The sequence below is a fragment of the Thunnus thynnus genome, chromosome 1, assembly GCF_963924715.1.
Source record: "Thunnus thynnus chromosome 1, fThuThy2.1, whole genome shotgun sequence".
NCBI classification, from domain to species: domain Eukaryota; kingdom Metazoa; phylum Chordata; class Actinopteri; order Scombriformes; family Scombridae; genus Thunnus; species Thunnus thynnus.
In genome coordinates this window covers 37,723,992-37,741,177 of record NC_089517.1, presented here as the reverse complement: position 1 = coordinate 37,741,177, position 17,186 = coordinate 37,723,992, and the positions used below count along the sequence as shown (strand labels likewise).

Below are 17,186 nucleotides of genomic sequence, written 5' to 3'. Positions count from 1 at the left end.
AACACATTGCAAATTCTACAAAATGTTTATTGAAAAGCAAGACAGGACTTTAAGAACATTGTACAATCAAAGAAGGGGGTGTGGGCTCATCTTTTTTTTAGTAAAAATAAAGCTCTCTGAAGCTATGGTGACTCAGGCCTCTTTCACAGTTAGTCTCACCTGCAGAGGTAGATTCTGACATTACCTGAGAGTCAATCTGGGGCAACGCCAAACAAAGAGGAAATAGATGCTGAAACCTTTCACAAGTCTTCCCCTGTGACTACAACTGTCCTCTAACCCAAAAGAAAAGTACGCACACACCGCCTGACCCTGTACGTGTTCACATCAATTTAGATTTTTTTTAATATCTGAGGAGAAATTTACAAAAAGGCCAGGAGAGGTCAGATAAAATCAACTGGACTTGAAATGCAACATCTTGCATCTTAAACACACCCGTTCCCTTAATCCATCTTCTGGATATTACACCCAATCACAGACCCAGGTTGTCTGTGTACATATTTGTTAAAGAAGTACCACCTCTTATGATTCTTACTCACTTTACATTATGCTGAGTTCAAAAAGGACAGCCTCTTGTGCAACAGACAGAAATGACTCCATTACAGGCTGGTGAGCTGGAATATGGGAGAAACAAGCTGAACACTTTCACCACTATGAGTTTACAAGCAGAGACGCTGATAGTGGATCAGTCTTGTAATTCTACCCACTAATTAAGGACTGGGATTCCAAATGATGAAGCGGTGTTAGCATTAGCATATCAGTGAGAATAACCTGTATATTCACGATCTGCAATACAAGCTGTTGCCTGGGTGACAGAACCTGACAAAAGGTGTGCAACAAAATGAAACTGTTGAATGAGAATGTAATATGCTGATTGGATCCAAGTGTGAATTAACACTGATTTGAGATGATTCTATTCTTTCAGCTCCAAAACAGAAAGCAGAAATGATTTCCATGACTTGTTTTGATCCTGGTGACGTTAAGAGTTCTGACTGTATCAGGACTCCACACACACACATACTGAAGAACTTCCTCATATTCACCAACTACACGTCCTGTAATTGCTCCTTTTAAAATCCATTACTGATGGAAATCAACACCTTTTTATTCAAACTCATTACAAAAGGAAAAATCACATTCAATTTTCTTCCAGTAGAAAGTTTTAAAGATGACAGGGCCCGTTATTCTGCTGTACTAAATGTTTTCAAACATAATTTACATTAAAGAGTTTGTCAGTGAACAAACATGTTTCAGAACTCCTGACTTGGCTTTCATCTGTACACCCTGTTGAGCTGACCATATGGAAATCAAATCATATGCTTCAAAAAAAAAAAAAAAAAAAAAAAAAAAAAGATCTGAATGAGGGGATATACTGTGCAGAAGGACATTTACTGAGCTGTCGTCTCTAAAATGAATAACAAAATCCTTCATTTTATTTTGAAAGTTATATATTAGTGATAGAACTAGGTTTAACAGTTTCCCTGGAGGTGGAACTATTAAACCAAAGTTTAATTACAATCCTACAAATTTCAGTCCTGATGAATTGGGCAATACCTGTGGCCACTGGTAGTTCTAATAATACAAGTCCTAGTTGTGTGTGTAATGATGTGGATTGACCACTGGGGGCAGCAAACACACACTGAGTGTGAACTAGAACAGAAGAGCAGCAACTGGTGGATCTAATCACAGGCTCAGAGGATTCACGTTCTTATAATAAAGCTAAACTAAAAAAAAAGACAGCCGGCAACGTCGTCCGGTTAAGTACGACTGAACTCATGATGGAACGTTCACTCACACATTGTGTGAAATGTTTCTGTCTTCTGCATCTCGTCCAGTATGTACCGAATGTCTTACGTGATTTATTTTACCCAAAATATGATAATACGCAGAAAACTTCTTTCTCATAACACTATAACTTTATTCTCATAATTATTTTTCTCATAAAATTACAACTTAATTTTGACTTTTTTAAAATTCCGACTTTCCCTGATGTTTCAACTTTATTCTGGATTTTTGTTTAAATCTCCCACAGTGGCCCTAACACGGCGTAGTCTAATCTGAGTATTGCACAGGAAATATGGATTCCACCACTATCTATGAGAATGTCATTTAGAGGAAATGTGAGAATGTAAATATGAATGGGGTTTGATATAATGAAAATATTAAGGATTCTAATTTTAATGACTACACCAATCAATCCTCCTCATCAACCATCCTGGACTCAGCCTGGTGTACAGTCAGCCCTCTCTCCCACCCAATAAAACAAAAGGAGTAAATGTTTGTGACTTGTGGAAGTCTCCAGCTGTCAGTGGGTCAATCCAGCATGAAGCTCAGTATGAAGCGTGCCGTAGATGAGTAGTCATAGCCACTCAAAGTTCAACGTTTAGCCCTTTTAGGTAACTGTTTAACAGGCAGACTGAGAAGAAATCTGGTGGTAGTGTTCAGGTGGGAAGATCAGCTGTGTGGCTGCTTTTCCAGCTGCTTTTTGTCAAACATGGGAGGTGGTCAGATGAGTATTTACAAAAAATTTTTTAGTTAAATTTTGATGTGCAAATTTGCACTGTTGACCAGTTACAAACCATCTTGACCTTTGATTAGCTGTAACCTCATATTAGCGAAGTGCACTATCCAATTTTATATAAGCCTCCTCTACCACACTATAAACTGCTCTACAGAGGAGACGTGGTTAGCAGGCAGTCATGAGTCAATAGTATAAAAGTTTCTCTCGAATTATCTGTTAACTTTTTTGTCCAGTTAGCAACAGAGCTAGCTAGTAGGGCTGTCACAGCTTCAAAAAAAAGAAAAGTCCAAATGAAACTGAAAGCGTGATTTGTCTGAGTTGATTAAAACAGAAACCATGAAACGTGTCCTTAACTCCATTAACAACTGCTAACAAACACGTAACCACAAAGTCTGCAGTTTGATTCCATCAGTGGACCTTTGTGTCATTTCTCATGTCTCACTCTACTGTTGCTATCTAATAAAATTTCCAATACAACATTTTATTGATGGTACCTGCTGCTTGCAGATGATTACAGATTAAATTTAAGTTCATTTTTTAGAATAAAAACTTGACAGTTCTACTAGCTATCTTGCTAACTGGCAATTTGCAATTTGTGGGCCATTATAGTTGTCTAGTTGTCTTTCGTGTGTTCCCAGCTAGTTAGCATGTTGTAGGTTAGTTAGTTACTACTTTACCAAGCTTCAAACCAGAGCCACCGATTTTGAAAGGACGTGCAGATTTCACTGGTCTAATCGGGGGAAAACTTTAAACTTATTCACAAAGTGATATGATTTTTTTTAATCTAACACCCTGTGGCCGATACAGATGACAAATAAGCCAAACTTGTTCAACACTATGTCCAGTTCCCTCAGATCACATTCTGACTGCAAGGCTACATTGATAAAGAGTGACCTCCAACAATATGCACGTGATATACCCACTTTTAAATTGAATCAAACTTGGGGAGACGTGACACCGCAGGGAGACTGTCAAGAGAAATAAAAAGGCCAATTTGACTCTGAACAGCTTCAATTTGACTGCATGGAAATTTCCTATGAAAATACAGTTATGGTAGAAAACAGGGAGTACGAAGTGCTCGCCACAAAGCCAATTATTACAACCAATGTAAACGTGGGCAAGTTTTAGAGTGGAATCCTTGATACAATCATTTTATTCTTTAACTATCGCACAAAAAGATATTGGTTCAGTTACAGTGTAGAAACCTGGAGACAGAAGTCTAGAATTAAAAAAGAAACAAAATCCCTATCTCCACTGAAGATGGTTTTTCTGGCTAGTTATGGAACTAGGCTGGAGGTGTGTGGAGCCCGACTATCACACCCTTCTCACCTACACACACACACACAGACTGTCGGCTGCTTCAGTCCTGCTGTGTGGTTGGTGTTTCTGCAGGCTGGCTGGGCGTGGTCGTAGCAGTAGTGGTTTTGTCAGTAGCAGCCGGTGTGGGGTCCAGTTCAGGTGGTCTGGGAGCTTGGTGGATGCCCTCTGACTCCAGCCCGTTGCCCTGTGCTGAGCCGTCCTCCTCTTCATCTTCCTCCTCCGCCTCCTCCTCCTCCACCACCTCCTCCTCCTCATCCTCCTCGTCTTCCTCCCCGGCCGACAGCTCCTGTGGCTGGTCTTCGGGAGGCGCTGTGGTCTCCTTGTCTCCTCCTTGCTCCTGGAGGAGGCTGAGCCGGTTGTTGAGGTCGTTCCTCTCCTTCTGCAGGGCTCTGCACAGCCTCTCCAGCAGCTCCAGCTTCCCCTGCAGAGCCTTGAAGTGACCGTCGCGCAGAGTTTTCTACAACACGACACAAATGTGAAGCTTATTCTTTTCTTTGGAAGCAGACGTTCGTTTGCTAGCTTTTTCTAGAGCTTTCGATCCATCTCAGTCTTTATCAGCAGGAAGAGCATTATCTCCACGCTCACTGAGGAAACTCCATCCGCTGATTAAGATTGTGGAGAAAGCTCCAGAAAAAGCTAATAAGTTTCAAACTGTTTAAGGGGTTTGCTAGCATGAAGGAAATCCTGTATGAGATTCCCACTTCAACACTGACAGATACTGTCACATATAAACATCTAACTAAAATCAGCAACATTAACAGCATCAAAATGTAATCAAATTGAATGTTATTATTCCATTCTATTCTAAATCAGGCTCAATAATAGTTAAATGCTACATTAATCATGCTAACATGCTAGTGTTTAACCCAATAGCAGGCTGACACTCTGTGTTTTGCTGCCCTCTCTGGGTGACATTTATGTTGCAAAGGTGTGTTTACAAGTTTGCTCTGTTGCACCTGTAACCACAAGTTAAACCACTGGAGGTGAAAACCAAGATCTGCGGCTGCTGTTAAGATAAAGTTAACCATCAGCCTCAGCTGTTTAGTGCTAATTAGCAAATGCTAACAAGTAAACTAAGATGGCTAACCCCACCTTTCTGTTTGTGCACATATTAAAAATGTCAGCTTTAGAGGTGTTGGTAGGTGTATTTTTAACTATGGACAGAGACAGGCTAGCTGTTTCCTCCTGCTTCTTGTATTTATGCTAAGCTAAGCTAACCACTCTGTACTTCACACACAAACATGAGACTGCATCAGTCTTCTTGTTCACCTTTGGGAACAAAGCAAATCAGCCAATTACCCTAAATGTTTAACTATTGTTTCAAGAGAGAGTTGAGGATTATAAAAGTCACCTCCTCAGCCATCTGCAACAGGGCCTGGTTGTTACTCTCCCATTTGGTCCTCCACTGTGTCGTCTCCTTCTCCAGCTTCTTGATCTTCTTGGTCATCTAAATGTAAATAATAAGAGTTAAAAGCTACCAGGGAAAGTGAGCAGGTCAGTCACTGACAGGAGGATGAGCTGGTTCTTGTCCTCACCTTCTCCATTTCTTGTCTGAAAGTGGTGAAGACCTCATTGCTTTTAGCCAGAGTGCTCTGAAACTCCTCAAACTTGTCCATGTACAGGGAGAGCTGAGAGACATGAGACAAAACCAGTTTGAAACCTCTCAGCTGGGACAGTAAGTAAAAACACGAGGCTTCTATATTCCCAGTAAAGAACTACAGTGTCAGTCTGCAGTCCTAAAATGAGATTAGAGAAGATTTGAGAACAATCTAATGCAATCCTAAGTGTATACACTTTGTAAAAGCTGAATTTATGGCAGAGCTGTTGTGTTGGATTGCATTAGATTGCACAGGTGTTCCTAATAAAGTGCTTGGTGGGTATTTCCCTAAGTCAACTGTGAATTTTGTTTCAAAACAACAAAGAGCTGGAGGGACAATTTGGTAAAAAAGTAAAAAGCAAATGTTTGAATAAAATGGGGACATTGTTGTTTGTCATGTTGCTGTTCAATCTTTACATGTTATTCCAAAAGGCTGTGAGCACACAAACTAAAATCCCCTCAACTCCATGGTTTCAGAGACAGATATCTCCAAATCTGGACAAATGAAATGAAAAACATCTGCATGGTAAATGAGAAAATGTGCTTTTTGTGATCTGGTTGAACTGACCTTTTAAAATAGACTTGATCAAAATAAAGCACATTTTGCTGATTCAAGCACAATCAGTTCCTCCATTAGAAAGTGACACTTTCACTCACTACTACTGTCAGAAATTGTCCAAAAAATGTTCCTGATCCACCAGGGAAACGTGTGTGTGTGTGTGTGTGTGCGTGTGTGTACTCACCTGTTGCTTGAGCTGTGTTTCTTGCTCCTTCATCAGCTCACACTTGCGTCTGGACTCCGTGGCGTCCTTCAGCAGCTGAAGCATCACAACACAGTCAGTTTACAGGTAAAGATTACAGAGGAACTGTCTAAGCTTTTATTTCTACTGGTTTACTGCTGGTATTTGGTGATGGTGGGGGAAAAGGAACAGGCACGCAACATGTACTCACAAAGTCTCTCTCTCTCTGCTGTTTCTCCTCCACTTCTTTCATCATCTCTGTGATTCTCTGCAGCTTGGCGTCCATCAGCTGCTGCTGCAGCTCCTTGTGCTTGAACACTGTGTCTATGTGCTGCAGGGGAGACACACATCACATCAGACAAGATGAGCTGCTGTGATCATAACCGATAAGCTACGTTATCTCATCTTTCCGTGCTGAAGTGAGGAAGTCTTACCTCCTCTCGGAGCTCATACTGCTCGATCAGCTTTTTGAGCTTCTCAGCCAGCTCCATGTTCTCCTGCCTCAGCTTGGTGTTGTGGGAGCTGTGCTGTTCCATCTGCACCTCGATATCGCTCAAGGTCATCTGGAAGTGCAGCATGGCCTCCTTCCGCTGCTCCTCGTACTCCCTGGACCGCTGAGCGTTCTCCTCCTATCAGGAGAGGGAAATCTGTGCTATTCACGCTGGCAACAACTGACATCACACGAGGAGAGACACACGGTGCTCTGGACTGCACAAGAGAAGACACATGGACGACTTCAAAATGCTCCTTGATAATCAGAAGCTCCAAATCTAAATCAAAAGTTCCTGAATGAACATGTGTTTATAATCCCGACCCTGAGGAAGCTTTAAACTGCACTCATTCTGTTCTGTAAATATTTGTTTTTGTTAATAGCGTACTGGCCAGAAATAAAACAATATTTTTCTCTGGAAATTACATTTTAACAAGTGGAAGTCGTCTTTTATTCCAGGACTAAACAGCTGCTCCTACAGAGAGTGTTGCATTGTAGGTTGTTTGTAGCCTTGATGTTGCTAGGCTAGCAAGTGTCTTCCAGTCCATTTATAGTGAGTGTGTTAGAGTCAGTTAGGCTCATGTAATGTGATTTTCTGTGGCAGGAGGAAATAAATTCATGACGAGTGAAAACGACGTCTTTCCAGCAGAAACACGGTATGAACTGAATCATCTGTCAAACAGCTGAGAATTACTGCTGTCACACATGATGAGCAGCTCAATCAGACGGACCGCCAGAGAAAATCATTATAATAAATAAAATCAAATATTTTGACTGCTCCCAAGAGCCTGACAGAGCATGAGTATGAAACCACACAAACCTGAGATTTACACTCTGCTTTAATGGAAGTGATTCATTAGTATGAGAGAGAAGGCTTCTAGGATGAGGACTCTCTTCTCCTTGGATTAATAGTATCTTTTCCAACAGGCATGGTGTGAAATTATGCTTGCAAAATTATTTTTCCAAACACAGGTGGTGAAAAAGGAGGAGGCCGCCTTACATGTGGTATTATGGTAATAGTGTTTGTTTGTGAGTGTGTACCTTCAGAGTCTTGTTGTGTCTCTGCAGCTCCCTACAGAGGCTCTCCAGCTTGCTGCGAGCCAGGATGGCCTTGCTGTGCTCCCCTTGCAGGTGGATCTTCTCCTTTACAATCTGAGATTGCTTCTTCTGCAGGGCCTTCAGCCGTTTCTGCATGCAGCGGCTCTCCTCCAACTGAACACACAGTAAAAAAAAGATTACATCATGTTTTCATTCATTTTATTCTTTATTTTTCACCCACTGACCTCTGGAGAAGCACAGATAACTATGGTTCATGTACAGCGCCTATAAAAAGCACCAAGTGCTGAACTTTTTGGTGTGTTTGTACAGCATTCAGTCATAGTGGATGTTATTAGGCTTTTGACACTGATAAGCAAAAAAAAAAAAACTACAACTTATTACAACTTGGGTTTTATTTTTGTAGCACTAGTGATCAGTGATAAGACTTTACTCTGCAAGTTAAACACAGCAACATTGCTATAAAAAAGTCCCACAGCTGAAGAAACACGAGGAGTCAGATGATGAAGTTTGGTTAACCAACTATTGAAATGATCACATGAAACTGTCTGTTGTCAACACCTATCATAGTCTACAGACCAACTTCCTGCTTCAACCTTGTCCTACAGTACTTATCACCATAGTGATCAATGGTTAGATAGTCTGAGTTAACTGTTAGTCTGTTTACAATCTGTCTGATCATGTGACTGCTCATGTTTTTTGCACCCTCAAACCCATTTTTAGCAATTTCACTGCATTTTCAGATCTCAGCGATTAACCTTTTAAGTAAAATCCAAGCAAACCCACGCTGGAACAAACCATAGTTTCATTTCATGTAAAAGTGAAACCGATTTCATTGAGACAGAATGATTCATCTGTTGGACTGTAATAGAGCTGCAACAATAAGTCGATTTGTTGTTGATCGCCAGCTATTTTGAGAAGAAAATTCTCTGATTCCAGCTTCTCAAATGTGAAGATTTTGTGTTTTTTAGTCCTCTATGACAGTAAACTGAATATCTCTGAGTTGTGGACTGTTGTATGGCAAAAAATATAACAATATAACAATAAAATAATGGACAGATTAATCAATAAACATTCGTTGCAGCTCTAGATTGTTATATTTTAGACTGAAGTTCTGCTGACTAGTGGGGAGTCCAAATCACTGCAAGTCACACATGAAGTTGAGAGAAAACAGTTTATCCCAGTCTGATTAACACACTGAATCACCATGTTGTTTTCACCTCATCATTCAGTCTGACATTGTGTTCATGTTATTCAAAAAAATATGCTGAAGTCAACTTACAACAACCTGTGCAGCTGTGTTGATCTATTTTCCAGGCTGCGGTACGGGACAATGATGTCCCGGTTCTTAATCCCACCTACAAAGCTCCGATTGGCTCGGCTATTTATCCAACCCAGGAAACAACTATCAGTGAGCACAACGCCAGACCTTTTTCAATTGCTGAACAAATGTGAGATATGCGCAGAGACTCAGAAGTCAGGAACCAGGGCTATGTATAGCAGAGAGGTTCAACCACTGGTTAGTTAGTCCTGTTTTTCCACGTCTGGCTATTCAAATGCAGATATTCAGATATTCAGCTTACCAGATCTGCGTATTTCTTGCACAAAGCAGCCAGTTTCTCCTCGGGAGTGGCTAGAGAGTTCAGGGCCTGCATCAACAGAACAACCTCCTTCCCTGTAAGATAAACCAAAAGCAAAATGAGTCACTAGTGTTAACAGTTGAAAGAAAAAACAGCCAAGAAAGTCAGCACATAAGCAGTTTACAGTCTTCATGCTAAGCTAAGCTAACTGTCTGCGGCCTGTAGCCTTATAATTACCCAGCACACTGTATATGAGGCTGATATCAATCTTCTCATCGAACTCTTCACCAGAGGGTGAATAAGTGTATTTCTCAAAATGTCCAACTATTACTTCTCTCTGTGTATTTAAAGGAGCACTGTGGAGTTTTCTTGTAAACAAACAAACGCAGGTTTAGTGCATCTTTGAGATCTAACAGCTGTGTTGAATGCATTTCCCTCCTAGCGTGCAGTCTTCTTGTCTGTCTTTGTTGGTGCATTGCTGCGTTTCTTGGCTCATTCCAGCCACAGATTAGTGCAATAGTGTGAAACCATTGGCAGGACTGTGTATTGCATCACCTGAGTACACATGCATGTGCATGATATGAACAAAATGACCCCACTCATAAAAACTGCTCCACAGTGCTACTAGAGATCGCAAAGTCCACAGAGCACCGTTCATCCTGTGCTGCTGCAGCCTTCACGTTTATCTCACAGAATTCAGACTTGTGCTTTGTTGGACGTTTTCACTGAAATGTTACACGTCCAAGCTACTGAGACTGCTGTTGTTTTGAGACCACGGTGTGAAATTGTCATCACATTTAACGAGCAGCCTGTCTGAACGGGGCTGATAAGATAGAGTGCTGAGTTCTTACCGAAGGCCTTGTCCTCTGCGGTCTTGTGGTCTCCTCCGGGGTCGAGCTCTGCCTCCCCCAGGTCACTGGGACTGTCCTCTCTGCCCGGAGTCTCCCCCCTCTCCTCCTCAGCGCAGCACAACCCCAAGCCAAACTCTGCAACCTCCTCCTGACAACACACACACAGTTTTCTCTACCATTTATAAGACGTACATGCAGATCCTGAGCATTATTTCATAGTGTCTAAGCCAAATGAATGAATTTGATGTCAGGAATATTGTTTCATCAATTCTAACCCTGTTCTGAGTATAGATTAAGAACCAGACCAATAAAGACTATCGATAAGAGTAGCAGTATTGATAAAATCCTAAACATACCCGTCTCTACAGCTGGCTAGTGGCTACACCCTGACTAAGCCTTGTTTTACTAATGTTACTTTGTGATTAATATTTCTACGGCGCACAGTGTTTACTTCAGGACATAGTGTTTACTTCATCAGTGAGCATATTTGTTTCACTTTTCTTCTTGCTTATGTCTGAGTACAAGGTCAAAATCCTACAACCTGTTTTATTTATAAATATTGTAACTATAATGGTCCAAAATGATGTGAAAAGCCATACTTTTTGGCAAATGCCATACATTTTTCTTGGGGAAGAACACTCAAACCTCCCCACCAAACGAGGGTTTGAACACACAGCTGCAACCCTTATTTCCCTTTTTTCCAGCCTCAGTTTCCCAACTGCTCTGATTCAAGCTGATGAGCTTTCTCACCTCTGTGCTACCTGAGGGCAGGGTATCTTAACAACAGTATCAGTAAAAACTGGACTGAAATTTCTGGTTAGATTGGTAATCAGGCAAAAGTCTTATGGTTGCATGTTATAAGACAACATTTAAAACCTTTTTGGCTTCTTTTTTTTTTTTTTTAAATGAAAAAGGTTTTTGTATAAAAGTATAGTGGTGTTGGTACCCAAACACAGACATTTACAAGTTTCGAAACATTCAAAAAAACAATACACAGAAACACAAAACATGTAGATGATGTTTACCTGAGAAGGGCTGTCCAGTTCAGGTGGTGAATCACTGCCTCCAACTATTCTTCTGGTCGCCACATCAATCTCACAAACTCCTGCTGTCTCCATTAGTCCTGATCACAAGCTAGAAATTCAAAGGAAATGTATGTGTGACATTAATTTAACATTAAACATTATTTTAATAGGTTACAAGGCGAGCTAACTTGTATTGTTCTTTTTAGATTAAGTATGTTTGCAAAGTTAAATGTTCTATTCAAAAGTTGAACTAGTGAACCCTCTGCTTTGTTCAGGCTTCAGTCATTATCAGGATACTCTTCAAACTCGTGATAAATGTCGATATTGGTCAATATGGAAAAAATGATCATGATCATATTTTTTGGCCATATTGCCCAGCTCTACCATATCATGATATTACCATATCCAAAATCTAAGATGATATCTGGTCTCATATCACAATAGCAATAACCCTAGTTTAGTTCAGTGGTTCCCAACCCAGCAAGGGCTGGCTCAAATACTCTAAGTGGCAGCTAGCAGTGGCACTTCCAGTGGCAGCCTCAACTGCCACTGACCTGTCACTTTGAATTGCCTTTGTGGATTATCCCATTCAAATAAAGTAAACTGTACTGAAATTGAAGCAATTATCAAAATTGTGACTTACAGTTTTGTGCTTCTCTAACTGGCGAACCAGTTAAGTGGTTAATATTTAGCAGTTACTAGTTACAAGTGGTACAGAATCAAGGACCAGAGCACACACCAGTTGTATATGAAGTGTTTGCTTTGGTTTCCAGTTAGTCTGAGTATATATTTTAAGATCTTAATATTGGTTTTTAAGTCATGAACTTTCCCCCAGGCTTTATAGTTGATATGCTGCCAAAATATGTCTCTTCTAGAGACCTCAGATCCAGAGACTAGCTGCTCACACTGACAACAGCAATTCAACAATGAGCTGCTGGCGACTTATTTACCAGAGCACATACACATGAAACGCCAGCAACAGCAAGAATTTCTGAGCAAGTTCTGGCTTCATTCTTCACATTCTTAGTTTCTATTGCCAATACATGGAAAGTAAAATAACATATTCTTTCACCTGCTGGTTTTTCTCTAAGCATTTAAATTAGAATGTGTCTATATACTGTATTGTTAAAGCTGTGAAATCACTAAGCACAAAACAGAGAGATGATCAAACAGTCTGGTGGCTGAAATTTGGCCATCTCTTACAGTATGTTTCTCACAATGCAGTAGACATAGGAGAAGGGGGTCACTATTGTTAAACCAATCTCGGCCTGCTCCACTTGTGTCTGTCTTTTGTATGTGAAACCTCACCACTTCACAATCACAATGCACATGTAACCACATCGACAATCAGACTTGAAATATTCCCCCAATATAGACATATATGTTTATATGTAAAGTCTTTCAGCATTTCTGAAATAACACCTTCAGAAATGCTGAAAGATTCATCAAGGAAACCTTGCAAATTAATGCAAAAATCACGTCATGGTACTTCTAGCAAGTCTAATACAACATTCACGACTGTTAACATTCATAAACATCGGAATTTCACTAGCAGATGCCACAAACAGCGGCAGTTGCCGTGGTGTGTCCTTGGCATCTCCTCAGCAGCAATGGCAGCTGCCACGGCAAGTCAGTGGCAGCTGAGGCTGCCACCTGAGGTGCCACTGCTAACTGCCGCAAGTATACCTAGCCGCAGCATGCAGAACGATGCAGCTTCAACGTCAAACGTTTAATCCCACCCACCGTGATTTGATTGGTTTAACTGTTGAATTTGGGTGGAGTTAAACATCAATTTCATTGGTTTGGACTTGGCTTTAGGCAGGGTTAAACAACATAGTCAGTTCATAAAATGAAAAGGACCTACCAGTATACATTACTTAGCTAACAATGTCATGAGGGGAACTGCTCCTATGTAAACTCTGTTTTGTATTTTAAACATAATGATCACTTTCAACCATGAGTTGACAAGTTAAACATCCATAATATACATCTCATTAAACAAGCATGCTGTGGCTACTTGTCTTCCATAGGGTTCCAGTCATTTTACCTGCCTGTTTTCATCCAAAGGGGAGTGGGGCTGCAACGTAGACCCTTTTTACAAGACCATCTACACTGGTGAAATGTAACTAAAGTACAATTACTAGAGTACTGTGCTTAGGTACAAATTTGAGGTTCTTGTACTTTACTGGAGTATTTCCAGTCTATGCAACTTTATATTTCTACTCCTCTACATTCAGAGGGAAACATTGTACTTTTTTACCCCACTAAATTTATCTTACAGCTATAGTTACAAGTTACTTCTCAGATTACAATTTTTCATACCCTTCCTGTCCAGTGAAAACTATGTATCTCTAAATTCAGAATGTTTGTTATAGACTGAAAAATTAAGTGTTCCTTTATGAGTTGAGAAAATTCTACTTCTAAACTTAAAAAAAAACCCTTCCTTCAACATCTACAGCAGTAAAATGCAACATACACATTAATGCAGCAGTAATATTACAAACATTAGATATGATAGTAAAACACTGACAGGGACAATTGTTCTGTAGAATGAGTACTTTTATTTAAGTTAAGTAAATTTTGCTGATCTTGACCATCTTGTTGACTCAGGGGTTGCAGGATAGTGACGAAGGAGAGACAGTAATGTTATCAATGGTCAGAGATGGTACCGTGTTGGCTTGTAGAAGGAACTATTTACATTTACAAGTGTATATGTCAGTGGAGAGGTCTGCTGTACCCTGCTTCCAAGCTTCTGTGTGCATGTGGTCAGTTGAGAAACTCTGAGCACTGAGCTGAGGGCCTTGCTGATCAGTGCAGAGCCTCATGAAATACTCCATATTCTACTGTAGATTGAAGGAAAGGAGGAATTCCATGGCCTCCGGATCCTCCATCCTGGTTGTCGTCAATATTCTTTGCCGGTCTTCCTCCTTCAGAGTGAGCAATTTCGGCTGTTTCACACCACTCAGGAATGTCGACTTGTTGTTCTCAATATACTGCATGGCAGTGTGCATGTCCTTAATGACCGCAGGCTCTTAAAACACAAGAGTGAGGGAATCAGCAGACATGTTACAATGCAGACATATTCTTGCAAAAAGCAAATACTGTTTGGAGTGTAAACATGTAAAACGTGTAATTTGACGCCACTTCAATGAAATTATAAAAAAAATGTAATATGACATTTAGGCTATGTTTTGGTCTCCATACTGGTGTTATCTACTTCATTAAGTAACAGCAGGTTTCTCTGAGGATACAGGCTCTTGTCTCTAAGCTAAGTTGTCAAACACCAGCTACAAGGTTTCTGTGTTTACCTCAGAGGGATTTTGCGCTGGAGTGGCGTTCATAGCTAGCTAGCATACAAACACAAGGTTAGCCAAAAAGGTCATATTTCCTCCACTATTAATATGAACAATTACTTTAGTCTGCTCTGTTGATCAATATAATTAAGCAAATCTGATTGAAATGAAGATTAGCTAGTTAACTTGTCAGTTAGCTACTTCACCACTGAGCTATGACAACTATTAGTAGTACTAGTAGCTTAGTAATAGCTAGCACCCCAGCTAGCTAATGTGTGAAGTAAGTCAGTTAAAAATGTAGATAATAGCCTATAATCAGCTCTACATGAGCCAAAGTCTAAATGAGTAATTTGACTATAACAAAAATATAAAGTGACACTTACGTTTTGTTCTCCATACCCGCGTTGTTCTCCATAGACCAACTAGTGGTGTCACACTCAACGCTCACAGCTGGCATCCAATCACAATTTAACCCCGCCCAAATTCGACAGATAAACCAATCAAACCACGGTGGGTGGGATTAAACGTTTGAAGTTGAACCCAACCCCATTCTGCAGGTTGCAGCCAGGTACTCTTCAGCTGCTGCTGCCAGTCTTTAAGCTTGCTCTGTCTTTCCCAACCTGGGGGTCAGGCCCCTTCAAAAGGGTCATCAGATTAATCTGACAGGTAGTGAGATGATTAATGGGGAAGGAAAGAAGAAAAAGTTCTGCTAATTTCCCAATCTGAATTCACTTTTTGGATTTATCTCTTTTGAGTTCTTTGAGCCTAAAATATTTATTTAAATGAAACCATCTGAGAAGTTTTGAGAGGAAATCACTGTTTAGTGGGAATGTGACAAGTTGTCCAGTAGACACTGCTTTTTTGTAAGGGGTCATAGGCCAAAAAAGATGGGGCCCACTGATTTAATCTCTAACCCTGTTAACAATGTTAATCTGAAATGTAACCAGTAACTATAGAAAACGGATTAATATAGTAAAAAGCACAATAATTCCCTCTGAATTGTAGTTTAGTAACCTCGTAGAATAAAGTAGCACAACATTGAGATACTCAAGTAAAGAATAAGTGACTCAAAATTGTAACTACAGTACTTGAGTAAATGTACTTAGTTATTTTCCCTCACTGAACAGAAGTCCACCACGTGTGTACAGCAGCAGCTGAACGTGCAGCCCAGGACATACACATCGCGGGTCTGTTTCAGAAGAGCAGAAATCAAACGAAACACCCTCTGATATGAAAATAGTCGCATACCAAGGTTTTCCAAACCACTCAAAATAAACACACCTCGAGTGTATCCAGACGAGTCCTAACAGCTTACAGTGTCAGTCGCCTCAGATCTACAAACACTCTCTGGTTTACTGCTAACTAGCTTCAGCTGCGTCTCTCCAGCAAATCACATTACGCTTTCCAACAGGTTGAAGATCGCTTAACGTTTCGTGTAAAGCTATAAAACGTCACGACAGTGGACTGATACAAAACACTGGTAACTTGCGGAAGTAACTTATGATGTAAGCTAACGAAAAGGAGCGATGTGAACTTGGAAGTTACCGACATTGACGTGCATCAACCTGTCTAACACGTCTGGTCTGCCAGTGTTGCTCCTGGCAGTGGCAGCGCTCAGTTAAAACAGCTAGCAGGAACACAAAACATGGAGCTAACCGCTAACCTAGTTGCTACGACGTTAGCTACTCGGGTTAGTGTTGTTCATTTAATAAACACAAAACCTTAGGAGGATTTATTCAAGGGAACGAAACAGCTTTGTTATGTATGCCCTCAGCAAAAACGGCGCATTGTGCATTGTTTTAATATTAGCCACTTAACGCCAAGGTTTCCTGATCATCTCTGGCAGTAAGAAGTAACATTATCCAACTTCAGAAAGTTGAAAAAATACATGTATACGCAACGATTAGAGTATTATTCTTAAGCCGAATTGAAAGGTTCCCCATTCTAGATTTTAAAAGTATATAATTACTGTAGTTTCAGCTCTGTATTTTTGCAGAACAGCAAGGTAACTGTTAATGTTAAAGATTATAAAGGGAGTCTGGTGTGACGATCTGGCGGCGGTCATGTTAGCTAAACGCACACCAAGCATTTGATTATTTATCTCTGTGACTAAACTATCCTTAACATTTGCAGTGTGAGTGGTTTCGTTCAGACGTGCCAGGTGTTACCTTTTGTAGAAAAGGACGTAGCTGGTTAATTAGCACACATCAAGCGTGGAAATGTAAATCATATTTGTAACGTTAGCTTACATTAGTTTGCTAAGTGCTAATCCTGTGCTAACAGCTAACTAGTTGGTGGCTAGCACGAGAAGTTTACTTCGGCAAATACAACATGTGTGATAGCAAATGTAACAGTTACACGCTCAGGCTGGTAGTGGCAGGTCAGATACTGCCTTATAGTTCTGTCAAATCAACACACAACAATACCAGTTTAGCAAATGTTACTGAAATAGCTGGAGCGTTTACCTGTTTTCACTGTAGAAGCAGGACTCAGGTATCAAGTGAGCTGGAACTGTCAGATAACAAGTACAACGTCCGGTTAAATCCTTTCAAAATATAACCCTTGTCAAACGTGTTCAAAGATTGTACGAGTAAAACATTTTATTGCATTATTCAGCGAGTCTTCTGAAACGATGTTACAACACTAAGTACATCAGAATTCTCAGAACTCAAATATGTGGCCCTAATCCTCTTCCGTACGTTTCTGTTAAGCAGGC

General features: G+C 40.4%; 1 protein-coding gene across 3 annotated transcripts; it reads right to left on the bottom strand.

Annotated features, from left to right (window-relative positions):
- Nucleotides 1-6: 6 nt before the first annotated feature.
- On the bottom strand, nt 7-17,043 carry txlng (taxilin gamma). 3 transcript variants are annotated; one of them, XM_067597337.1, is made up of 11 exons: nt 16,936-17,043; nt 11,178-11,286; nt 10,153-10,300; nt 9,305-9,396; nt 7,707-7,877; nt 6,610-6,804; nt 6,387-6,506; nt 6,179-6,253; nt 5,374-5,466; nt 5,190-5,285; nt 7-4,295 (listed from the first exon to the last, which is right to left on the bottom strand). In XM_067597337.1, the coding sequence occupies exons 2-11, from the start codon at nt 11,268-11,270 to the stop codon at nt 3,879-3,881; spliced, it is 1,500 nt and encodes a 499-aa protein (XP_067453438.1). In that variant the 5' UTR covers nt 11,271-11,286; nt 16,936-17,043; the 3' UTR covers nt 7-3,878. The 3 variants fall into 3 exon arrangements, with proteins under 3 accessions (XP_067453438.1, XP_067453455.1, XP_067453446.1); XM_067597354.1 differs by lacking the exon at nt 16,936-17,043 and adding an exon at nt 16,639-16,900; XM_067597345.1 differs by lacking the exon at nt 16,936-17,043 and adding an exon at nt 15,752-16,551.
- Nucleotides 17,044-17,186: the final 143 nt, after the last annotated feature.

Bases quoted from the DNA above. Each gene is read 5' to 3' on its own strand.
- txlng (XM_067597337.1), bottom strand. From the start codon at position 11,270: ATGGAGACAGCAGGAGTTTGTGAGATTGATGTGGCGACCAGAAGAATA. The intron at 10,301-11,177 runs GTAAACATCATC...GTGTGTTGTCAG, and splicing joins AACTGGACAGCCCTTCTCAG to GAGGAGGTTGCAGAGTTTGG. The intron at 4,296-5,189 runs GTGACTTTTATA...GTCGTGTTGTAG, and splicing joins TGTTGCAGATGGCTGAGGAG to AAAACTCTGCGCGACGGTCA.